General features: G+C 35.1%; 1 protein-coding gene across 1 annotated transcript in view; it reads right to left on the bottom strand.

Annotated features, from left to right (window-relative positions):
• Nucleotides 1-27,409, bottom strand: part of LOC145690253 (protein-associating with the carboxyl-terminal domain of ezrin) — a 107,652-nt gene that overhangs the window by 65,573 nt on the left and 14,670 nt on the right. The window contains exons 2-4 of the mRNA XM_081764974.1: nucleotides 13,192-13,400; nucleotides 10,557-10,742; nucleotides 4,092-4,183 (exon numbers count right to left, since the gene is read on the bottom strand). Of these exons, the coding sequence (XP_081621100.1) occupies nucleotides 4,092-4,183; nucleotides 10,557-10,742; nucleotides 13,192-13,371 (458 nt within the window). The 5' untranslated portion in view covers nucleotides 13,372-13,400. The remainder of the gene's footprint in view (nucleotides 1-4,091; nucleotides 4,184-10,556; nucleotides 10,743-13,191; nucleotides 13,401-27,409) is intronic.

Genomic DNA, 27,409 nt, shown 5'->3' with positions numbered 1-27,409 from the left:
TGATTTTAATTTTTATAAGGTTTATGGCCAAATTGCACTTTTGCGGCGATATTTTCCAAATTCTGGGTACTGCCCTACGTAAAGCACTTACATTTCTTGTATTCCTTCTTTTCACTGCACCGGATATAATAGCGACTCCTGGAACAACTATTACTATTATTATATACTTCAATATATTCACTTTATTATTAAATTTTGTATTATTTCATTTCCTAGATTTCTATTTTAATTTTAGCAACAGAATTTTATTATTATGTATGCACATTATAAATTTTATATCGAATTTGAATTATCAAACTTCCTTTTCCCGACATCTCAGCTATGGCAAGTAGGGATGTAAATAAACACTTTTCATTCACTCTCAGTTATCGCAATCACTATTAAGCCAATTATCTAACCTTAATAATCATATTAGGAAGTCCGTAAGTTTTATTTGAGACTAAATTTCTACTTTTTAGAGGAAAAATGCTATAGAAATGAACTACTCATATATTTTACATAGGCCTAATCCAGTAATATGATTATTTACTCTGTTCTTTATCATGTATATTAATAACGTTTTCCTGCTCTACATGTCCGATCAACGTCATAACTGTCCTCTGAACCCCGCTTAAATTGTAATAAGTAAAGTTTATAGCCTGAGAAGCAAGCCTAAATATCGGTAAAACAAGACTGTGTGTTATACAAAATCGTAAACATTGTTAACGGAAAAAGTGTTCACTCGTTGGCACAGATTAAGAATACGCAGGCCAGAATACTTCCTCCTGAAAATAACCAGTAAGATTCTCAATGCAGAGTATCTCCGTATTTATGTCTATACGAACATATGAAGATTATATTGTTATAGTTTACGGGAAAAGTAGACTGTTCCAAGTGAGACCAGAAACTTGTAATCTCTCATTTAACTGACTAACGATAAGCCGGATTAAGAAAAATAATTAACGGCAAAGACAGTTTCGAAACATTTTCCCGTTTCTATATTGTGGAGTCCTCTTTCAGGAGGAACTAAGAGTAATCTCTCATCATTGACGGGTCCAATTTCTCTTTATAACGTTTTTCTAACAGCAAAATGTTCTGGTGAAAACGCTCACCCTGTTCATTGCTTATAGCAGCTGATTTTTCTGAAAAATAACTCAAATGGAAATGCAGACAGCGAACTAACTTTAAAATATTATTTCAAAATTGAGCCTTGTGCATTGAAATTTTTCAAGAAGGTTCTGTACCAGTATTTCATAGTTTTCTTCTCTTACAAGTAAATCTATCGATGTCGAAATCTTGTTTCTTGACCAAACTTGGCAGAGAAGTGTGGAATATCAAGAAACGAGCGTAAACAAAATTTAAAGCGCTTCCGTCCATCAAGACGGCCGCTAACTAACTAACTAACTCTATGGCCTATGGAACCCGGAGGTTCAATGCTGCGTTCACAAAAGCTCTCCACTGACTTCTATCCTTAGCTAACTGCATCCAGTATCCTATAAAGACGGCCGCAGTGGCCAAAAATCTGATTGATCAGAATAAGTCAGAACAATCTGTTTCAAGTTTGAAACTTTCATTTTATTTTAAAGAGGAAGTACACATCTATTTCATGGTATGCTTATCATGGCCGCCATCTTGAAGTCGGCCATCTTATATCTCGCTCGACTTTTTTTTTTTTTTTTTTAAATAGGAGTGAAGTCATGTAATATACCAAATTGGGCTAAAATTTTACGAGAAATACAATATTGAAGTCCATGTTTCCATAAGTTTATATTTGTAACACATAATTAAATTCACATTGATATGAATTCGTTGGTTCTAAGATTTCTTAACAGCTGTATCTTTTTGGGAAAAAAAAATCAAGTCAGGGAAACCTAATGGACGCTAGTGAGAACATCGTAGGTAGCTACTTATGAAAAGTAAATTCAGCTTGAAATCGTTATCGACTGCAGAACAATTAAATGGCGATGAGACGATCGCAAACCTTAAGGAACTGGTGGAAGATCGATGACATATTTGCCATTTGATTATTTGCCTTAGAAGACAAACCTTCATAAGCAGCCACCTATTCAGTATGCTCTTGTATACATTCGGTTTCCTGACTTGATTTACAAAAAATACATCCACGGGATTTTTCGCAGAAGAGGGCAAAGTTTGTCTTCTGGTTTTGTATTTTTAATATAGCTATAATAAGAGAAGGAATATGCGAAGAAGTTGCACTGAGACTGATTTATTTGATACCATCTCGGTATTCACGGTAGTATCACATGACATAATCAGTAAGAATGCCAGGAACTTTTACTTAGTAAGGTGCTCAAAATCACCCAGAATAATGAAATACATTTTTATACAAACTCAAAGAAAAAATATTTTTACGCCGCCCAGGGGAGTGTGTAAGGAAATTTGGGGGAGTGTTGGGGGTGTGCAGAATACTTCCTGAACATATCTATTTTTACGACAGAAGCTGTAAAAGTAAAAAATAAAGAAACTACTGCAGCACTAAATTCAGAAAATATTTGCTTATCCCCGGAAACTTCATCCAAAGTATTCATTTACTTGTTAGGGAGAGGACATACTCTCCCTTGTGGATTCCACGGATGTACCTATATTGCAATATGTTGTTGTGTGTAGTTGATAACCGAAAGCAGCAGAGCCATCTTAACGGTACCATAGCCACTTGGCCGAGGGCCCCGCGAGCAGAATGGCATGTATAAATTACATGTATAAGGAAAAAAATTTAGTCAGAGTAACCATAACACAGTTGTTTGCTCTGGGGCCTAGTATGCCGTTAAAACGGTACTGGAGAGTAGAGTAGACGGCACTAGCGCGGGGCCCGATTGGGAGCAATCAGTCCAATCGGCTTAAGGCCGGCCCTGGCACTGATTATATATTTTATTTAGAAGAATTTTTTTCCTTTTAAAGATAACGTTACGATTAATCTTCCGAATGAACTACATGATATTTTACTTCTTTTTATTCATGTTTCCATTCAATGTTTATGGCCGTCCTAGGTACTGATATTCATCCACTGTTCCAGTCTTCTCTGTGTTATCTTTTCCTTCATTTGTATAGTATATTGATTGTGCTGTCATCGATTACAAATAACTAGCATTTATTTGTTTTAATACAATCTGTTTAAACAGCATGCTATATGTCGACGAAATGAAACGTTCCATGATTACTTCCTTTACACTACAGAAGAAGAACGATTATTGAAAGTGAACGATAATGAAAGAATTAATAGAATAAAAACGGAAGAACCCTGAGGAACTCTACGAGAACGATGTTGTCGACCACAAATTAACTTGGCCTCGGATCGAATCAGGGATCCCTAGCACCAGAGCACTTTATCACTTAGCCTTCTCATCTTTTGTCGACGACTAACTATTTTATTTAAAAAAAATAATTGATGCACTTTTAATCCTATTCATGTGAATGATTTCACCTGTTGAGAAACTTCGAAAATTAAATGACTGACACCGTTCAGGAAAACTCTGAGGAAGCAAAACACAAGATTGATTCACATGATCACTTTTTAAAAAAATTCTATTTTACTTAAATTAGCTTCATTTCCCACTACTTCTGATATGGCTTGTAGTTTTTCTGGACTTGAAGCAAATATCGTCAACCAAGTAATGTATGTCCACCATAAATTAACTTTGCTATTTGGTTATGTTTTTAATAAAACATTAGCAATGCAACTTAATGTTCGTTTTCTACACCAAAACTGTATATGGCCTACAGCTTAGCCTGGAACCCGTAGCTTTCACTCGGAATAGGATATGGACTTCCCACATCAAAGAAAGGAACACATACCATTTAGTCACGAAAGAACCTAGCTGAATACATTTTTACGAGCTACTCTTGAATTTTGGTTGACCTGCCCAACTAAATTATTTTTTTAAACGTTCCTCTTCTCTATATAAACTTCTGTACGATCCAACTTTTAGATCTTGAATTTGGATAATAAACTAATAATCGGAACGCAGATATGTCAATTAACATTTTTCACAGGTTCTTATATCTGTCAACTGTAGTATTTAGTTTTAACAATTAACACAAGAATTAGTTAATCGTTACAGATAAAGAACACTTAATAAATACCATTTACTTACCTACATAAATATTCAAAACCACCTAACTTCCACGTTCCATCACTTGCTACATAAATTGCAGCCCTACACACATTGTTATGCGAAGCAGAGGCCTAAAACATAAAGAATTTACACGTAAGCAAACACTGGCAAAATTGTTACAAGGGCAATTGATTTAATATGTTGTAAAGTGATATTACTCTACCTAGGATTTCGACAATGGTCGGATTGTCCACTTTAATCAAGCCAAATTGCTCAATCCCCCCCGTCAGGCTTCCTTATTTGACTCCAATTTAAAAATGTCAATGAAGTAAGTGGTCCTGCAATTCGGGCAAAAAGTATATGAATATACTTTCTGTGTTAAAGCAGCTGACGTCAAGAAAGGCATTCAGCCGTAGAGTTTCGCCAAATCCAAAAGGGATATACATGGTTCACACTGAAATTCTGATATTGATTTCCTTGAATTTCCATAACTAAGTAAATAGTATCTGATCCGTATCACAGTGAACACTACTATATAACGTTAGGTTTAGAGAAAAAATGAATAAATAAATAAATAATAATAATAACCAGCCTTCACCGTCCCCCACCCAACGCTCATCTTTTTATTTTGTAAATACGGTATAGCTTAATTTATTATTGCAAACACTTACTGTGAGTCAAATTCCCCGTATTTGGAATACAATACCAAATAATAATTATACACTAACGATATTTTTAACATTTCGGCATTCCGAATACAGTCATAAACATGAGCAAGTAAACATATATATAATTGGCCTACTTCTTTCATTATCTACAACCAACAAACCAAACTTATGTTTTCCTTCTATAGCATCTGAATTATTGATTAAATTTGTTCTTCTTTCAAAGCTTCTTAAGTTCTAACACCTTTCGGCGCTCCTCAGGCTTCTTTATTTCTAAAGTTTTCTTGCAGCATTTTTCATGACTTCTTTTTAAAATCTACTATGATTTTTTTGAAGTGTTTTTCGTATCTTTTATGGGCAGCTCTAATGTTTGTTAACATCGCTTAAGTAATAGTAACTTTCTGAATACTTTCATGAAATATGATTGCATTTTACCTTGTCTTCTAAAAAATAGACTAGGCGCATCTACATTTTCTATAAATAGAAAAACCAGTATCCAGACCTAATCTATCTCCAGTCTAATTAGAATTTTTGGAAATAATGAGTTAGAAGTGAACTGAATTACTTATATGTACTAAAACTGTGAATATCAAATGAAATTAGATTTACAAAAATAAAGTAGTGATATTAAATATACAAGCCAACTTACAGTTGCATATTCAGTTTTCATTATAAACAGTAATTACTTCAAAAACTTTTTTATTTGTTTTTACCCCTGACCCTTCTGTGAAATACAGCAATTTCCTTAACTTTTCGGCATATTATCAAGTATTTCCTTGGCTTTCAGGTCAGTGTGAACTCTGTAGTACCCAATTGGATGCACACTCATGTCCAAAATGACTGTCGCATATCTATAACTGTCTTCTTGTAAGATTATAATTTGATAATGATTTTGCAGGGTACTTTTAATACTGATACTATGTGTATAACCAAAAAATGTATATTTGTGGTGAATTTCATAGGAAAAGAATTATAAATACGAAAATTAGAATCAGTACAACAAAATGTTGCTAAATGGACAAGAAAGGTTTATTTTCGTTTTATTGTTCTTATTTACTGCTTTTTTGACATGAAATTTGCCACATACATGCCTTTGCCGATTATACACATACTAACATTATAAGAAATACCGGGCGAATTCGTTATGAAATTATATTATATCAAAACATATTTATAGGCATGCGACAATAATTTTGGACATGAGTGTACATTATTCCACAATTTCCAAGCACTTGCAGCAACCCGTAAAAATTAAGAAGCTGGATTCGTGGATTCTCTATGAGCTCATTGAATCTCACATGACGCAACGCCTAGAAGTATGCCCTTTTCTGCTCTCCTGGAACTGAAACGTACTGTTCAAGCACAGAGTATTGGCGTGTGATAAATATGGGTATTAACAAATAATTGTCGCTACTCTGCACAACGGCTAGATGCTGATAAGGCCTTAAAACCAATTCTTCGTCCGAGAAAAGCAATGATGATTATTTACTGGTGTGCTACTGATAACATTCACTATTCATTTCTGAAAACTGAATGCTAACAAGTACTGAATCCAACTCGATAAAAGTCACCATAAATTACGAGTGGAGCGGCCTCAATTTCTCAAACAGAAACGAAGTTTTGTGGCTTCACGAGAATGCAAAAGCCCTTGTGACAAAAACAACAGTGCAAAAACTATACAGCTCTACTATGAAATTCTTTCATTCATCATCCTCATAAGATCTTTCGCCAATTGACTTCCACATTCTTGCACATTATGATTTTTGTTTAGCGAGCGAAAGGTTACTAATGAAGCAGATGTCAAAAGCACCCACCTGTGGAAGGTTTCTTCAGTAAGAAAGTCGAACTTTTACGAACTCGGCATAAACGTACAAATACCTAGTTGAGAGAAGTGTATAGCATCTAATGGTATCTATTTTCATTAATAAAGTTCCTCTCCAGGAAGTTACTGTTGTTTGGCATTTCACTGCCGAATCCGGCATTTTATGTGAAATAACCTGATTGAATGATTAAAGACCAAATGAATTTATTATGAAAACAGAGTCCAAATCTGATAGACTGTTACTTTCTTTATTTGACCAAAATAAGCAATATCGGTCCAAATAGTTCTTTTTCTTATTACTCTTATTTCTATTTTTGTTTTCTTTATTTAATACTGTAATAATTTGTATTGAGCATATAGGCTTCACGTAACAAGTAGTACACAAGATTTGTTTTCTTTATTTTAGTAAGTGATAATCTATACATTTAATAATTTTACACAGAATTCACATTCAATAGACATACGTAATAGGCGTAGAAGACGACAGGGAGATTTTTTTTATATACGAAAACTTGACGCCTAATTGACCACCTTCCCCGCAAAAAGTACATGAAATACTATATAAACTATAGGAACGTAAAATAGTGTGCACCAACTAGCCAGGAAACTTTAGCAAGCGAACAATAAATAAATAAATAACGTAACATACATTAGTGTATACTAGGGCTGTCACCTGTCCTGAATTAGGCAGAACATCCCGAATTTTAAGAAAAAATTTAGTGTTCCAAATTACGTCTAAATGGGGCGCATTATATGGCAGGATGTCAAATTATCTAAAACACTATGAGAGAAATTCTTAGTGATATTCTTCGATGTATATGTACCTACGACTATCGAGATATCGAAGCGGTATTTGTGTTGGCAGCAGTAGAATCATCGCCAACGACATTCTTCGACCGATACAATGATTCGTAACTTTTATTCAACTAACCGGCAATAAGTTGACGAATTTTCTGTTTCGGGGCAATCCAAATGAAATCGACCAATGATGGTTGCTGACAAAATTTAGTTTTTTATTATTATTTTTTACCTAAGTTTGTACCACATTCAGGCAATTGAAAACGGGTATTCATTTATTTTTTAGCCACACAGGTTTTCTCGTAGCGGCTATTTTGTATAGGCGCCTGAGGGTATTTTCAACTTTCCAGAGGATTCCGTTAAATGCTATAACTTTTTAGGTTTTAAAGATAATGAGTTCAAACCAAAACCATATGAAATGTAATGGAATGGATAACATTCTATGTTCTTGTGCACATTGAGACGTACTTTAGAATATCGAAGAAAAAAAAAATGAACATTGAGGTTGGAAACCAAGAAATGACCATTTTAGAATGTACATTTTGAAACGAAATAAATTAGACTCACCTTCAATTTTTTTTGTTTACTTAGAGACCAGATAATAGACAACGTCCCAAACAAGTTTCAGATCTGAGAACCATAAACTGTTGAAAATTTTTGAACACTGAGAATTTTTGAAAATCGTCTATTTTCACCATCAAATATCTCAGGAAGGACACACGTCAAAAACCTCAAATTTGCACACAATAGACGATAGTTGTGCAGTAACAAGTGAGTAATCACTGAGACTTGAGTAGTGTCTGAGTTACAAGTTTTTTCTTCACTGGGACTTAATATTTATGAGGCGTGGATACAAACTTTGTAGAAAAAGTCAAAATAACACGACAATAAATTTAAAAGGGTAAAATGTGCATAATTTATGAATCATATCTTGTGCAGAAAACTAAACGCCTCTGTTATTTCTTTTCTGACTATAGCACTGCTGTTAAGACATCAGGGAGGTAAACATTTGACTAATTTGTATGCAGAGTTTGGCATTGATATTGAAAGTACGACCTGTAGGAGTTGTGAACTCTGTAGCTGAGTTTCCAGAGAAGCTTAGTGATTGGCACCCACACTTTGTCATTCGTACATAGTTTAAAAAAGGTTCTTGAGCCATGGGGAGGGGGGTTAAGAAAGATCGTTATTTACCTGACTGATGTCTTCAATTCTTCCAATTCATCTCTCGTCGTAAATACAGGCTACGGTATCATCAGGTGCAAATGACATGCTATGTTGTGGAAGTACTGCAGTACTGTAATCAGTAAATTCATCTGATTGGGAGTATTCATAACATCCGATTTGTATTTGCGTCAGAGATACAAATCTATAATATGATCTGGTATTGATAATTCTTTTACAAGTAGCAAATTTCGAATTTCTTGTTGTTGATCTGCACTTCTTCTGATGAAACATAGATAAATTGTATGACTGAGATACTATCAACATGAAACCTGTACATCTGTTTAGCTGCTAAAATCGCGATTTTCACATCATTTCAACACCTTATAACTCAGAAACTACTTAAGTCTCAGTGATGCAATTTTACTCACTTATTAGTGTACAACTATCGTCTATTTTGTGCAAATTTGGGATTTTCACTTATGTCCTTCCTGAGATATTTTAAAAATTTCCAAAAAATCAAGTATATGATTCTCACATCTGAAACTTGTTCGGGACGTTGTTTACTATCTAGTCTCTATGTAGACAAAAAATTGAAGGTGAGTCTCATTTATTTCGTTTCAAAATGTACATTTCAAAATGGTCATTTCTAGGTTTCCAACCTCAATGTTCAAAGCTTTTTCTTTCAACGTTCTAAAGTACGTCTCAATATGCACAGAACACAGAATGTTGTCCATTCCATTATATTTCATATGATTTTAGTTTGAACTCATTATCGTTAAAACCTAAAAAGTTACAGCGTTTAACGGAATTCTCTGAAAAGTACAAAATACGCACACGCGCTCATATAAAATGGCCGCCACAAACGAATATGCGGGGCTAAAAAATAAATGAATATCAGTTTTCAACTCCCTGAATGTGGTACAATCTTAGGTAAAAAAAAAATAAAAAATAAATAAATTCTGTCAGCAACCTTTGACCTGAAAATTGGTCGATTTCATTTGGATTGCTCCTTTCGTGTATTTTTTGGTTTAAATTTCCATTTCTTCCTATTATTCTTAACAAAGTGTTCCATATATAATTTTGCGTCTGAGGAACCGGTCATCTGAACATATTCGATAAGTGTGTCCCGCTTAAGGCATACCAAAAGGTGGCACCCTAGTGTGTATTTCTCAAGATTCTAACAGCTATAATGACCGGCCACTCTGAATCATTAGTGGTTTGAAGAAGGAATACAGTTCGTTATAGTTAATACGGGAGCTTTATTTTCACCAGTACTTCTATTAATATATTTTCCAGTGCATTGTGATTTCCGGTAGTTTTGCAGTTCCAAGTGAAATCAAGTTCATTACTTTTGATGAAGAATTCCAAAGATGGAATATACAAAATTTAGTAAGTCAATTTACATCTTCAAGAGTGTTACTGTCCTCGACAAAGATGTCGGTGATTTTCAAGACATTGAAATAATAGGTTTTTAATAAGATTGAAATACGCTAAGGTATGTTACTTTCTTTTGTTATTATTTTACATAACGACATATTATACAAGAAATAAAAACCAGAACTTATTCCAGTGAGTAAAAACAAAGAGGAACTAAAAACTACACTGAAAGATTTTACACAAGTAGGGGAAATCAACTGTAACTTTCGTATTATATGTATTTAGGTATACAAAGGAAATCCACACACACAAACATACATAAAAAATATATTGTGGGTATACTTAACAGGCATTGTCCCGCTATCACTCCCGAGGATTCTCTTAGCAAAAGACAAGAACTACGAAGATTTAGAAGAGCACTAGGGTTTGAAGAGATTGACATTCCTTTGTTTCTCGAGTTAGGATTTCTTAATCATACAATTAATTAATAAGTAACAATATATTAAAGCACAGATATTTATACACATAAGTGGCAGTGAAGTTAAGCCTTCAAGTAAACTACTTTTCCGTGAACCTTACGTGTGAGTCTCTCAAAATGTCTATACATTGTAAGATACATAAAGGCGTAAATATAGCATGACTATTGAGAATGCAGATTAAGAAAGTCATAACATTTACCTTTTCATGAAGAAAAACCAAAGCTTTCAAAATGCTATAGAGACCTGAACAAATCTGCAAAGTTGTTTGCTTCGGCAAGACTTGTGATAATGGTTTCACTTCTTCCGTTACCAAGTGAAAACACCCATTTTTGCTCCATGAACTTACATATCGGACAATACATGGATGTCTGTAGACCATAAGACGCTGTAAGAAAAGAAAGACGACGTATTATTATCACTGTCAGAAACATAGCACCATCATATGTTACTTAATAAAATTCACTTGAAAGAATAGCTCTTACATTTAAATGATGCAATGAACTGCTACCAGAAAATACACACATTGGTTGAAAAATAATTATAAACTTAAATGCTCTCAGTTGAAAAATAAAACTACGTTGCAAATATATCACGGCAGATCTCTATTACACAATAGTGTAATTTCATCATGTACTGAAATTTTCATCTACTTCTTACCTTTTTTTTTTTTTCAATATCTCGTCCCATATTAACCCCTTTCTGCATGATTTTTTTCTTTTAGCGAAAAAAAAATCAGAATTGGAAATCCTCATATGGGAACTTGAAAAATGAATTAAAAGTTGAATCTTAGATCTTTCACTTAATTTCGACGAGAAATAAGTGTCATATATGACACACTTACAACTCACAAAGGACATGCCAGATGGCACCAAAATCTTTTATTCATACACGTCAATATCTCACACAGCAGACAAAACAGTCATTTGGTGCCTTTGATAAATCACAGAAAAGCTAAAGTGAAAAAAAAGGGGATGTGCCATATATGGCACGGCATGCGGTAAGGGCTTAACAGCTATGTATTATCAAGCTACGAAATTGGCCGAAAAACAGAGAAAGAGGTTAAATGACACTACAAACTTCTTGTTTCTTCATTTACCTATCTTATAAAGTTATCGCATGAACTAAGAAACATTCTGATCTATTATTTAATGAACTCTTAGGATACATAAATGAATAATAAAATGTATTCTTGAACTTACCTCTTGAACTTCGACCCCCCTTTTTTTTTCAACTTGTCCGTACACTTCAAGGATTGCTTATTGCCATCCTCAATAAATACCCACTAATGAACTTTTATGTTCTTTAGTGAACTCACATCACCGTAACATTCGTTTTGTTAGAAAAAAATATTATTATACTTCGTTACCTAACGGGTACTTCAGTAAGTTCAAGATAATATACTTGCACGCAAAGCAAACAGAAAGCATAATGACGTACGCTATCTTCAATACGTTTTACTCAAATTAAGAAGGGAAATAAACTTTTTAACTTTTAATCTACACTGTTGCAAATATTGAAAACAAGGGACTAATAGGGTTGCCACTCTGAAAAAAACACTCCGACAAAATTTCCTCTAATATAGGTCTAAGTGTGAAGTACTTCTGTTCGGACCCATCCATAGGAAGGAAATGTACTATCGTGGACAAAAGTGCATTAGCACTTGTATTCTGCATATGTTCAGTACATTCACTGAAAGCTTAATAGATACACTGTGCTATAAATAAGAAACTGAAATCGGCGTTGATGATTATTTTGTACTTACCATTAACTGCCACTTCTTTAAAATTATCGAAACAGATGAACAAAAGTTTATTAGTCTTCACGTGACAATTTTGGATTGGGAAAATGAAATTTATTCTTTAAACTTATACTTCAACTACAGGAAATTGCTTTAAGAAGTCCATTTTCACTCTCAATAAACATATAAAATTCCTTACAAATAAATTTCAAATTTTCTCTGATACAGTCCCTGTCATCTCTCTAAAATTGTCTAAACAGGTGAACAAAATATATTAATGGTTGATAGATAGTGAAATGTAACAGTTTTGAGTTTACAGAATGACAGCTACTTTTCAGTATCTGTACTTCGAACTAGATACAAAAGTCATAAAGGAACTGGTAAGAAGTTTGTACCAATCACCGGCTTTAATCAAAATAATAGCAATATTTCCGACCAGGCCGGTCAGTAACCGGCCAGTTGGCAACCCTAGGGACTAATAACAACATAATATGAAATTAAGTTTCGTGAGAATTAGTCAAAATGCTCATATTTTTATTTTCTTTCTTTCGAAAAAGTACTTACGGTCTCAACTTTCTTAATTCCAGTGTAAAAACGCCCTAAAATTAAGATTATGACATGTATCAATATAGGAATCTTTTTTTTTTTTTTTTCTATCATTTTCTGACTCCCTTTTAGACATTTCACTACTAATATTCACAGTGTGTACTATACATTACAAAAATTACTCTCATCACTCTGACCTTCCCAATCATTCCAACTCTAAAAAGAAAAATACTTTCTTCTTTTATTGTCTTCCGGACAAACGAATAGTTTGTATACGTGTTTTCTGTGCGCATGGTTATGGTTTTGATCTCCGATGGAAACAAGTGATTTGCTATCTGTATATATTACGCTTATTAATCTCACTGATGAAACGAGGGTATTAAACTTTAAAACAAACGGACATTATATTCTACTGTTTCTTTCATTCTTATTTTTATTTACATTTTAATATCTGAAGATGGTCTAAATCATAAGTTCAACGTATTTCATTCTTGCAATAGAAGGTTATCTTATTCTACTCTAGAAAAAGGGTAGACTAAAATAGACTAACCTTAGCAAGTAACTGCAATGAGGTATTTGTTTGAAACTGTCCATTAGGCTGACTGACAAACACTGAAACAGGAGGGCTAGTGCCTCCCAAACTCGCAGAGTACAGCGTCCAACTGTCAGTAACTTCTATTGGTTTCTCTTCTAATTCCAGACCACTCAACTGACTTCCTTCGTTTCCCATTTTATTTCACATATTGCTTGCACTCAAATCTAAAAATACAAAGAAAAAAAAATTAGGAAGGATATGTTACAAATATTTCGAGTATGTTATACCTCTACAGTCCTGTTATTCCTTCGAAAAGTCTATCGTTTGTTTGGATTAATTAATGTTTTTAACATCTTTCCAATATCGAAACTATGCGATAAATTAAAATATTTAGCGTGGAATCACCTACTCTCTCCGTGGAATGGATCCAACCAATGACTACGCGCATATGAATCTCTCACGAAGGGCTCAGTCATAGCTAAATTTTCCGTCTTCGATGCGGAAAATCCGCGTCCGATTCATGGTGGAAGTTCACGTGATTCGGATTCCACGTTAAGTTGTAAGACTACATCTTACACGTAGTAAGTGCGTGACTGGTAGGAATGTGAGTGTCACCACTAGAAGAAGACAAATGACAGATTCAATCTGCTACTTTTTCTTAACATCTACAGTACATAAATAAGCAAATAAACAAATGGTCTCTGTGTAGTTGAGCATTAAGCAATTGTTTTCCACAGACTGAAGGTAACAATGAGACCTAAGATTTTCAGGGCACGGATTTAAAATTTGTCAGTCAGAAGATACCAAGGATTTCAAGGTGCAGTTAAAACTATGTCGTTTGTTTTAGTCCAAGTATATTTACCAGTGAAATGAAAATGAAAGACAAGTAAAACACGTGGGACTTAAAAGCAACGTTTCGTTTATTCTTAATAGTTTGCTTTACAGAATACAGGTTCGATCACATGATATAAAAGCTATAGAAATACAAGGAGACTTTTGTTAAAATATTACCACTGGAAATGCACAGCATATTGTACAAAACAGTGGTGGCCAATTTATAATGCACCGTGAGCCAGACAGGGTCGTTTTTAACCTCCCCGGCTCCCTAGGCACTTCAAACTGTTACGCCCCCACTGTTTCCAGAGCACCCCCTCCTTCAGTTATTACCTTGCCAGTTTTGGTTCGGGATGGATTTTCCCTTAACTCTGTTACTCTTTTCTCTTTCTTTGTTTTTGCTCTTTGGAGAATCTTTCCGTTATCCATCACGCTGATAATTGATCCTAAATAAGCAAGTGACAAGATAATCCCATGCATGTACAGGAGTTTTTATTGAGAGCGCTATTAATAATAATCAGAGTGGATTGACTTAAATCAGTCTGATTTAAATCACTTGATTTTTTAAATAAAAATCGTTGATTTAAATCAAATTCCGAAATAATTTAAGGTGAAAATAAATAAAGTCCCGTTTCTGTTCTGTTATTTCGAATATGGAAGATCATAATCATAATACAATGAGACTCAAATGTACAGTATGTACAGCATAGTATGAAAACAAGTGTCATGCAGAGAATGATTAGGAAAAATCCCGTTTTGAACGGGTAACAGGGCAATCCTGTTTTCTTCTCTTTGTAACATAGGGTTTATATTGTAAATCGTTAACTATTCCAACGGGGAAATCACCATCGACATTTAAGACGAAGATTCTTTTGTGTGCGCGTCTATATATTTGTTCCCAGATAATAGGGCGTATTTAGAAGTGTCCTATGCCCTCTCCGAAATTTTTTTAGATTTTATAACTTTAGGCAAAATTTATGTATTTCGTGCCGCAAGCTAGTTACAATTTCCTTAAAAGTATCCCCCTGCCAAATATCAGTAATTTTTGTGGAAAAAAGTGTCACTTTGATAAGCGTTGCTGTAATTTTTCCTTAACGCTTAACCTTTTAAATTGTATCACCTATTTTTAGGTGATAGGATAAAATCTTCATTATTCGATTAACAAAGTACCAATAAAGCTTTTTACTTCGTTTTTTCAGAACTGAAAGCATTGTAGAGCACGTTACATATGCTTTCACGCCTCTCTGCGTCAAGACATGGGGTGTGAGGACGTCATAAATTTTAAAAAATATATATATTTTTTGTTGTGCCTATTTTTATTATTTTTGGCGGGCCTATATTTTGCATTCAGAAGACTGAAATTCTGCACACCCGTTCAGTGCACCCCGTGAAAACAGGGGGGGCCAGAGGGCAAAAAAAAAAAAAAAAAAAAGATATTTTTAACAAAAAATAGCTTTCTTCGCGATTTTCCCGCCTAAGATGGAGACATATGAATGGTACCATCCGAAAGGCTGTTCTATTCTGAAGAGAATGATGTACGAACCATGTTCTTAGGATAAATAGGGAAGTCTCAGGAAACTGTTACCTGAGATCCTGTTTCATACGGGAATCTGGGGTATTTGGGGATATTATTTTTCACGGGCTTACTTTTGCATCTAGAAGTTTGAAATTTTGGACACTCATTCACTGCACCCCTTATTATTTTTAAGAAATGAAATGAAATTTTTGTTTTACGTCCCACGGTTATGCCGGTTAGGCTAAAGGAGACGGTGATGATGAGAGATGAGTGAAATGAAGAAAGTGGGAGGAAACGGGATAACCCCGAGAAAACCCACGAGCACGGTGTTTGTCCACCACAAAGTTCACTTGGCGGGGGCTGGGATCGAACCCGGGACCCCAAGCACCAGAGGTGAACGCTCTACCACTGAGCCACCGCGCTCCCTAGTATTTTTCAGATTTTCGCCTTTAAACAGAGTCAGTACAGAGGGGTAAAAAGTAAAAAAGGGGATATTTCTTAACAGAAAATCCCTTTTTTCGCGATTTTCCAGCCCCAGATAGCCTACACGATGGAGAAATTTGAATGGTACCGTTTGAAACTCTGTTTTATTTTGAAGAGAATAATGCACAAATCATGATTCTAGGATAAATAGGGATGTCTGAGGAAATTTTTATATTACATCCGGGTCATCTGGGGTATTGTGGGGATGTTCTTAGCTCATTGTTAAATATTTTTTACGCCCTTACTATTCAAGATAGAAGCTTGAGATTTTATACACACATTTAGTACACCCTTAGTATTTCCCAGTTGATTTTGAGATCTGTGCGTTAACACAGGGGAGTCCAGAGGGGATCAAAATTTGAAAAAAAAAAAATCAGAAAATATCCCGACTTCTCTCAAAATTTTCCCCTTCAGGGACATAATAGGGAAAATGTGAATGTTACCGTTTTAAAGACTTCTATTCTGAAGAGAATGAGGTATGAACCATGATCCTAGGATAAATAGGGATGATGCTTGACTGAAAGTCTATAATTTACTCCCCTCCAAAAAAAAAAAATAAAAAAATAAAAATAAAATAAAAAAAATAATAAAAAATTAAGAAACATTGTTTGGGATTGATATAGGTTAACGATTGGAGATTAATTCACAATTCAACCACAGTACTTTCACTTAAATGGCACAATTGGTATTTAATACTAATTCGTAGTCCTTTTTCTTTAGTTCGCGACTTGTATTATACGAGGAGAAAGATTTGATTTAAATCAAAAAAATCGTCGAAAATGATTTTTTTTAAAAATCATGATTTTTTCCACCCTGATAATAATAATAATAATACATTGAACTGATCAAAAGTATATTATAATTGTTGTTTTCTTTTGTTATTCTTTCATCATGTTGATGTTCAGTGTATATATTGAGTGACAAGCTAGTAGCTTTAAATGGAAGAAGTCTGCATTTATAGGTTGCACGTAAATTATTAGAATTAAAAAGTTCACAAGGAATTATTTCCACAGTCTCGGCTTATGTTTGCTAATAGCAGAAAACACTTATTTTTCCTAATATTAGTACAATTAATAGTTTGTTTTTACCCCCAGTTATCCTCAGACAACTGTCCTTAAATATTCTTATTTATCAAGCAATATAAATCTATTTTCAATTAACAAAAGTAAAATTACACGCATCACATTTGTATTAGCCACCGAGATATAGTTTGTCTGTAACCAGGTAGATCGACCGGAACGGAAATTATGTTTTCTGCACCAGCGTCTTTCAATTTTTTCTCTTTTTTGCCCTCCAAGTTGTTGCGCCCCAGACACGTGCATAAGCGGAAAAGCTGCCCTGGTGCCAGGTAAATTGAAAACAAATAGATGAATAGTAATAATAGGGGCTAGGCAAATTACAAATAAACAGCTCAATAATAACAATAAACACAGAATGATAATTTAAAAAGATAATTTACCGTATTTATTCGATTATAAGCCGAACTGATTTTAAGCGGACTTCAGAAATCAAAAACGAAAATAGAAAAACAAAATGAAATTTATTAATGAAGCATACAAAGCACACAAAATAGATTCTTTGCTAATTGCTAAAATGTCGTAAAATATAAAAACTTCTACTAAATTATTATGTCTAATGTAAAAAAAAAAAAAAAAAAAGTATTTTTATTACTGTGAATACTTAATACATCTGCTAAATCCAAACATGAAACACATAAAATTAGCACTTCTTTGTTTTGATAGAAGCTACAGTCTACTGGTTTGACAACATTGATTGTACACAGGATGGCAAAAACTTACTCGTGGAGGTTTCTAACCATATTTTTCGGAACTTCTTCCTATTGCGTCAATAAAGAATCTAGTCTATTTTACCGGCCGTGTTAACAATCCCAATTTTAAGTCAAGGGCATTTTTTTTACCAACAAAAACGTTTTAAAAATAAAGTCGACTTACAATCGATTAAATACGGTATCTGTGAATCTTGTTGTACTTTTCATACCCTATTTCTTGGTTTGTATGTCCAGGCTACGCTAATTAGGGTCTGAGCTTTGACATTTTACAGTAACACCTGAAATCTGTATTCTTCTGAAAATCGACCAGGTACCAACAACCTGACCTTGCAGAATGTGCTTCGTAACCAAAAGAGTAAAGAATACATTTTCACTATAAATGCGTTTGCACACGGCAACGATAATATCGGTGGAAGCGCCGATAATGTCAGCGGTGGAATCGACTTCAAGTACTCAAATCGTAGCCTGCACACGCCTCCGACATTATCGACCGATCCTCCGACACGCAGATGCTGTCGGCCAAGCCCCCGATATCGCCGGTTTTGTCGGGGGCAATGTTTTCTTATGATTGGATGCACATGCGGCCGGCCAGTGGTTTAGGTGAAGAGAGTGAGTGACAAGGAGTTATGTATTCTTGTTTCGTTTCTTGTCTTTGGAATTTTGTTGTTTCCATTTTTTCTATTACAATTGTAAATTATTATTATTATTATTATCTTGTCCTACAAACAACTTCGGAACAGCTTATTATTATTATTTTTTATAGTCTGTTTTGGAGTATCTAATTCCTTGTATTAAATAGATTACAAAATGTGGGAAATGTGAAGAGTACTGGTTTCCCTCTAAATAGCTATCATCAAATAGAATATAGGAAATTTAGAATTTTAGAACCAATTTCCCTTGATTATTGTCTACTCCCTCTTTATTTTTGTTCTCTCTCTCTTTCTGATTGTATCTTTTTTAATCTACTAATGCATTTAGATTTTATTACATTCTGGAAATTAATTTAAGCGTAATTTTCATAGTTTGATACACTGTGAACATAAGCATATGGGAAAAATCCTGATTATTATTACTTCCTTTTATTTTCATCAGAATTGTATGCAAATCACTTTTCCCGGTCCCACTCAATAAGCAATGATTGAATAGAATATTTGTTGACAAGTAGAATTATTATTATTTTGAAACGAAACCAGCACAAACACTCTTTGCAAAGCTCCCAAAGACAAGTGACTCATTTGGCATTTAACTGATTGTGATCTCAACAACAGGGATGTGACTCCACGCTTCACTTGTTGCAAATATTTTCTCTCACTTTCAAAAGTATCCCCTCCCCCATTTTTAAAAATTATTTGTGGAATGGCAATTGAAAACAAAAACCAAAGTTATGGGGGATTTAGGAACTAGATTTCTGAACTGTCGGCAACTAAGGCCATTTAGCCCGTCACGTTTGAGGGATGACGTCCCTCGGCGAGCACACTATCCGGGGAAAGGAAAAGAAGAAAGGATTGGGGAAGGAAGGAAGCGGCCTGGGACCACCGCGGCATTTGTCTGGTCTGAATGAGAAAAGCCCAGGAAAACCTCATTCAGGGTGGCTGGCCTGAAAAAGCATTTTACACATTGTTGACCAAGTGCCCCATCGGGAATCGAACCCGGGACCACTCAGAGTAAAGTTATGTATCCAAGTTTTCCCTCTCCCCTTTGTACCGGGATCGTCATCCTGATAGAGTTCTGCAGTTTAGCTACAATGACTGGATGAAAAGGTTGTGTATTATTGCATTCTTACCTTTCTAGTTTTGCTTAGAATTTGAGAGGTGGCAAGAATTTTTCCATTCGATATTTTAACCAAGGGTGGATAACTTAACGAAATGTGCAATATTTACATTTTGTTATCTGTTACGGTTACTATTTTGTAACCCATTTCTGCACCTAGTTAATAACGTTATTAGTCAGTGTAACTTTTAAAATGGTACGCTCTGAATTATGTTACGCTGAGTAACGTTACTCAATGGAACATTCTGCATTTTGGTATTGTAGTTACGGTCACCAAGGGATTAGCGTTACTCGAAATACCCACGTAGGTCGTACCTGCTTGAGATTGTTAAGATAAAACTGGTTCCACTGAATACCAGTTCTCTCTCGAACCCAATGGGTTTTGTTCCTTGATTTTAGCGATATGAAACGTATTGAAATTCTGCAGAACATTTTTCTGTAAGTAGACATATTTTTGTTATGATGAGTACCATTTCTATGTTTCTCTTTTCTTTATCGGTTACCTTTTGTACCTGTATTTCATCTTCTTCAATTCTGATGGTCTTGGAGTTACGCTTGAATAACGTTTAAACATCCTTGGCGACAGGGAGTCTAAGGTTGGCTTTAAAATAATCTCCATTATACTAGTAAATAAATTCCACGTTTTTCAGTCTGATTTCTTTTTCCTCATACTTAAGATTCAGTAAACGCCTTAGGCCCCCAGGCACATGTCCTTTGAGAATAGCATTACTTTGATTGCTCTGTATTTAAAAAGATGAAAAAGAGAAATGATCAAAGAGTGAAGTTTTTAATGTAAGCTTATTGATAAGATTTTTACTTCTTGTGATGACACTGCCGATAGTTGAGTTGATTTGGAGTTTAACGTCCTTTTCGGCAGCGAGGCTTTATGAGACGGGACCTACTGATTAACATGGAATCGAAACCACATGTGCTCACGCCGGGAATCGAACCCGTTTCTTCCAGGCGAAAGGCGCGTACGCTAAGCGCTTAGGCATGAAGGAGCTCACTGCCGGTAGTCACCATATATGTTTATTTTACAACAGTCTTGCACTGACCAATGTGGTTGAAGCTCGAGCTCACTTCCCAACAAGGATCGAACCCGGAGCTACATACACCAAAATTACACATATACTGGCCCCCAGGGAAGCAGGAAGGCCATTTCATTTGCTTGCAAGCAATTTAGTTTATAAATCAAATACATATCAGACATAAGTGGCGTAGCGAGAAACTCATCAAGGAGGACCAACACACAAGATTTGGTAGAAAGGATCTTCTGAGGGGGTGCACCAATAACTACCAGTAGGCCTACATTTGAATTGAATTGAATTTTTTTAAATGCCTTTAGCACCTGTGGTGTGAATGAGGAAATGCCCTGGAAATCCTAAGTATCTGTTCTCGGTGAATCCTTTTGTTGAACGTTTAGAAAATTGACTTAAACTATCGATTTTGCAAAACTTCCCTTTGATTTAAGCCCAAATCGAAACATGACAGAGGAAAATTTCGGAAAGTGTTGCTATTTTCACTTCTAGCTTCTCACTTTAGGTAGTGTATATTTACAAGGGAGGGGGTGCACGTGCACCTTTTCACCTTTAAACATATTTCTATTTTATCTTATTTTTGTAAAAAAAAAAAAAAAAAAAAAAAAAATCTGCCAGAGAAAGAAAATTGTCAAAAAGTGCTACCCATTCAAAAGACTATTTTCTTCTCATGTGAATGTTTTGACTTCTCGTGGCAGTGGTAATCTACAGTTTATTTTGTCTCATTTTCTCCCTTTGATTTTTAATGTTCAATTTATTGTTTAAATGCTTATAAGTTAACTTGCAAGAAAGTGTCATAGTCGAAGGTTGTACTACTTGTAGAACTGATATTAAAAAGTAAATAAAAGAATTATCATGGAAACAAATTTTCCATGTTGTATTCAGAAAACAAACATAGGGTTCTTGCGGTTCTAAATTGCGGTTCTGAAATTAATATATCGCAGGCATTTGTTGATATAGTAGCCAACATGTTGGTTCTCACCACGTACATTCGTGAAGTGTCCCCTCGAGTCGAGATTCGTGTAAAATTGATTTAAATACAAAGTTCTCTGCTGTCTAATGTGTATTGTACTAAATTTAGCTGCCCATGCCGGTAATTGACATATTTATGTGCCTTCATATATCCGGAATTCTATCATACACTACCATAACGCTCGGACACAAAATTTATTTTAGTTTCTTTAGATGTTACTCACTGGACATGAATATGGGCATATGAAAAACAAATTGGATCAAGTACTGCTTCTGACACATGTTACCCATCCCGGCCGCCATCTTAGATCCGCCATATTAGATTTTACTTTTGGTTTTTCAAATGGAAATAGGTGCAAGTGTTACATCGGACATTTACGTTTACATTCACTGGTGTAATATATTTTACCGTAGCTTGTACCATTTGGAAGGTATTACATGTTCATTCCCTCCAGCCACTTTGCGAATAGACATTGCAGGTTAATATTAGTTACGCTTACGTTTTTGATGTTGACAAATCAAAACAATTTCTAACTGGTAAACTCCTTAAAACAATCTTATTACATTTCCATGAGTGATTGTTATTTCTTCCATGTTATACTATAATAAGGAAGTATTGTATTACTGTCAAAATGCCTAATGTAGATCCAGATACGGCCAAATTTGGGTAAAGACCTATTATTTCCGTATTGACATCTGTGTGTCTGCATGTATATAAGTTCAGAGAATATTTCATCAACGATAACACATAAAAGATTGCACATACACACGGGGCCCTGCACAACTTTCTATTTGGTTCAATATGAAGTGCTTGACATTTACAAGCTACGATAAAACTCAGTACACCAATGAAATTCCGAGAAAAGTTTACATTAATTTGATGTATCATTTGAACCTATTGCCATTTGAAAAACCGAAAGTTAAATCCAAGATGGCGGCCAAGGTGGGTAACATATGTCAGAGAAGGAGTACTTGATTCAATTTGTTCTGCATATGCCCATATTCATGTCCAGTGAAATCTAAAGAAACTAAAATCAACTTTGTGTCCGAGTGTTATAGTAGTGTATGATTGAATTCTGGATATATGAAGGCCCATAAATATGGAAATTACCGGTATGGGCCGCTTAAATTAGTACAATACACATTGGGCCACGGAGAACTTTGCATTTGAATCAATGTTACACGAATCCCGAGGGGACACTTCGCGAATGTACCTTGTCAGTCTCCGTACAACTTGGAATCGCTTAACATTAGTTTTACGGGAAGAAAAAACGACATCATTTGGAACAACTTTCCAGTTTCGATCATCTGTATTTCCTCCTTATTTATTCGGTGTAAGGACCTCAAACTTATTTTGTTGGATCTTGCTTATCGAAAGGTTTTTAAAACTGCCTTACTGCCCCCAAAGTCTGAAATTCAGGGTGGGGTGGGGGCGGATGCCCTCCTGCTCCATTGACGCCCCTATCTAGCGGCTGTCATATGAAACTATCCCACGGCCTTTAACGTGGTTTCAGTTATACTTATTGCGGACTCTTGACTGCGAAAATATTACGTTTGGAAATAAAATTCATTTGCTGAGCAAACCTGAACCTTATTGAAAATGGACTTGGATCCATAGTGCTCTGAACGCCTCAAATATTACTTTTCTTCAATGAATTATTGACTTAAAAAACAACCAATTACATAGGCTTGCAGAAAATATTCTAAAGTTAGCACAACATGAAGTGTGCTTCAAACTATCATTACTTTTCGAAAATTTATTATTTTAAGATAATTTTATTAGCATGAGTGTTCTGAAATAGTAATCAAATTTTTGCAATTAAAATTCACACCCGCCTCCATGAAACGCGATCTTAGCTCCTAAGAGCATAATTAGGAAATTTTCAGAAGCAGTAACTCCGAAAGACTTGTTTTAAGCCTAAAGTAACCGCACAAGCGTATTTCTGGTAAAGTTGTAGCCTTAAAACACGTAACATGACTCCATTTGTATTTGAAATTTTGAATTCCAATCAAAGATGGCAGCCATGATGCTTGATAGCACTATCTGATGTGTCAGACCACTTAAAAGTTTCACCTTTCTTCCTCAATCCGTTCTCAACGCACAAAGGTGGTGAGGACTTTTGTTTCACCATGCATATTGATAGATTGTGTGAAATCTCCACAGTAGGTAGATTTTAAAATCTACCTAAAAAGCTAATTACAACCAAGAAAGTACTTATGAGAATCACTGGCAAGAGGGTGTAATAAAAAGGGGTTGGAATATGAAATAAGTTGAGAATTACTAATCTATACTGAAATATTCTGTACCCAGCACAGTGTTATAAATCAGGATAAAATAAATGAAAAGGTCGGTTGCTAGTAAAGAGCAAAAAGTCCTAAGAAATAAGTTATTACATGATTTTGAAACATGTTAAAAATCGTGTTTTAAACTGTTAAAAATGTTTAAAACATGTGTTTTTTTCGTCTGTGTTTTAAATCATGTTTAAAACGTTTTGAACATCTTTTTTTATGTTTAAACACATGTTTTGTTCTTTTTTTAAAAAAAAATAAAACTATTTTTCCAACTCTTGTCTGGTGCTTAAGTAATATAAAACAAAACCATGTACCAAATTGGTCGCCAGGTTGAAATTTTCGATCGCCAGATCGCCAATGATGACTGAATATTTCAGTTTGGCGATAGACATTTGCATAAATTATATCTTGCAAAAAAAAAAAAAAAAAAAAAAAAAAAAAAGAAACTATATGATCTTGTTGCTGGATTCAAGCCTGAGGTTTCGTGGCGTGCCTGTAATATATAGCAAATCAATATATAGAAGTCATTACATATGCCGGCTTGAAAAGGTAAGAAATATGGCGTACACCCAAAATTATATTTCAGCCCCTTCACCTTCCGTCAAACAAAATATATTCGTAGTTCTTTTGTTGTTGTAAAGGCGAACCTGTCCTTTGCCCTGTCGCTTTGTAAAATATAGCGATCTTTATTCTTTGGACAATGGGCTATCTGCGCATCATATTTCGATTATATTCAGCCAGTAGTTACGGAGAAATAAAATAGAACATATAAGGCAAGCCGAGCCGAGCCTATCGCCGGCCGAGCTCGGCCATCACATGTAGTGATCTTTATTTCTTAGATGATTGGGTATTTTCGCATCAAGTTTGGTTTAAATTTAGCTGATAGTTACCGAGGAATAAAGTAGTACATACACACACACATAATTACAGTACATCTGGAGTAAAAGTACAACATCCGGTCAGCTTACGCCGGGAACTAAAAAGAAAAGTTCTAACACCAGGATCACAATTAGAACATACTATATGTAAGCGGAATCCACTTTCAACATCGCAATACTAATGGGGGGGGGCTTGAGCCGGGTGATCCTCCCTGACTACGCCACTGTCAGACATGACCTACAGCTTAAGGGGATGTCTTCCCATCATCAGAGGCTTCAGAATCTTTATAAGATAACATGTAAAATTTAATTCATAAATATCTTAGAAAATACTGCATTTAGGAACTGGTAATTTTGTTGCCAAAGAGTAATACAATTCAGATGGCTGTCACAATTTTGCACCTAATTACTTAGACTAATTGTAATGCATTCTTCCGTATTGAGTTACTGCAGGTAAAGAGTCAAAAGACCACTTGCAAACCTCATGAATTACTGTGGATGACATTCTTTGAAGAACAAATGCTGAGGAAGGATGTACTATGATAATTTGAAAAGTGAAACCCGTGTCTACCCCTCCAGTTTCATAATCATTTATGCCTTGAGCAGTCTCCCTTCCCACTCCCACTTCCTACTGATTTCCCACAACTTTACGACGCAACTATCTGAATGTGCTTCTTCGGCGTAAGTTGGTATGATTCACGTGTCAACAAAATACTTCGTAGAACAAAGATAATGATCTTTGAAACCTCAGTACGGAATGTCTTTCCAATTGCTTTTCTACATCTTTTGTTGGTTGAAACGGATGGATTCTCCTTCGAAGCAGTAGCTTTAATCTCTTCCACTCACAAATGTACAACCAAAAAAAGTCTAAATGTTTCTTATATATTTGCCTATTTCTTTTGTTTTCTGGAAGTATAGATTTCTTTTCATTTTATAATATTTATCACAAAAACGCACACAGTACTATGTTTCTGTGGTTAGAACGGATTAATTGTGTGCAGGGATGGCAAAAATCAAGTTTTCGTTGTTTTTTTTTTTTTTTTTTTTTTTGAATAACTAGAGTTTGGTTTATCAAAACTCCATTATATATTTACCATATTCGCGTGTATCCGTGTGTGACAAAAAGTAAATAAATAAATAAAGTATTTCATGGATCATCACCAAATTTGGTAAAAATACAAAGAGTCAAGAATTAGGAAGTGAGTTTGTTATTAAAATAGTCTTCTCAAACCGAAAGTGGTTTAAATAAACCATTTCCGGTTTGATCATTGATCATCATAGATCGAAAAACGTAATACGTATTAAGATTCGGGTTTCTGTTTCGTAAGAACATATTTAATCTCTATTATTAACTCTCTACTAAAACCGGAAGTGGTTCATTCAACTATAATTTTTCGTTTCAATAAATATTGGTCTACATAGAGCAAGAGCGGTAAAAGATAGATGAAAGCAGTATTCTCCAATCGAATAGCTCCCAAGTGTCTCAAAAGTGCAGTGGCGTAGTCAGGGGGGCTCACCCGCCTCAAGCTCTCCCCATTAGTGTTGTAATGTTGAAAGTGGATTCTGCTTACATGAAGTATGTTCCATTTGTAATGTTAGAACTTTTCTTTTTAGTTTCCTTAGTAAGCATAAGGGGGCTTGTAGTTTTACTCCAGATGTAATTAAGTATGTGTGTATGTAGTACTTTATTCCTCGGTAACTACCAGCTAAATTTAAACCAAATTAGATGCACAAGTACCCAATCATCTAAGGAATAAAGATCACTACATGTGATGACCGAGCTTGGTCGGCGATAGGCTCGGCTCGGCTTGCCTTGTATGTTCTATTTTATTTCTCCTTAACTACTGGCCAAATATAATCGAAATTTGGTGTGCAGATAGCCCATTATCCAAAGAATAAACATCTCTATACTTGGTGGCCGACTCGGCAAAGGACAGGCTCGGTTCGGCTCTGTTTGTATGTGGTACTTTATTTCTCGGTAACTATTGGTCAGATTTAAATCAAATTTGGTTTCCAAGTATCGCTTAAAGAATAAAGATCATTATATATTATGTCTGGGCTCGGTCGCCGACAGTCTCGACTCTACTTGTCTTGTACGTTGTATCTTCTTTTTCAGTAACTACTGGCCGAAATATTTTAAACAGGGACGCAAGTGGAATGCAGGACAAAAATATCCTTCTCTCCTCTTGCCTTATGTTTTCTTACTTACTTGACAAAAGTTATATTATTTTGCTTGGTGAATTCTTTTCCTTCAACCTTCAGAAAATCATGCTTTTGCAAAGCTCTGCTTTCTTTTAAGCCCCAAACAGAAACATGATGGCAAAAAGTTTCGGAATGTGTTGCTATTTTCACTGCTCGCTTCTCATTTTAGATAGTGTATATTTACAACAAACGGGGGAAGTGCACCTTTGCAGTCCCTAAATCCGGCGGGGACTAGCTCCTATAGCCTTCCCTCGGATCCGCGCCTGTATACAAGGGCGCCGATTTCTCTATAAAATGAGGGGGAGGGGCCTCATATAGATGCAGTAGGCATATATGAGGATTTTAAAACAAATTGCATTCAAATTATTCCAAATATTATATCTTCTTAATTACAATAAGGGGGCCCAGTGCTTTGGGGGGTCCCGGGTCACCTTGGTCCCCCAGGATCGGCGCCCATGCC

This window comes from Thermobia domestica, chromosome 7 (assembly GCF_964235325.1).
Source record: "Thermobia domestica chromosome 7, izTheDome1.hap1.1, whole genome shotgun sequence".
Lineage (NCBI taxonomy): Eukaryota > Metazoa > Arthropoda > Insecta > Zygentoma > Lepismatidae > Thermobia > Thermobia domestica.
Note: the sequence above shows the minus strand (reverse complement) of the source record. Positions and strands in the feature narration are given on the sequence as shown.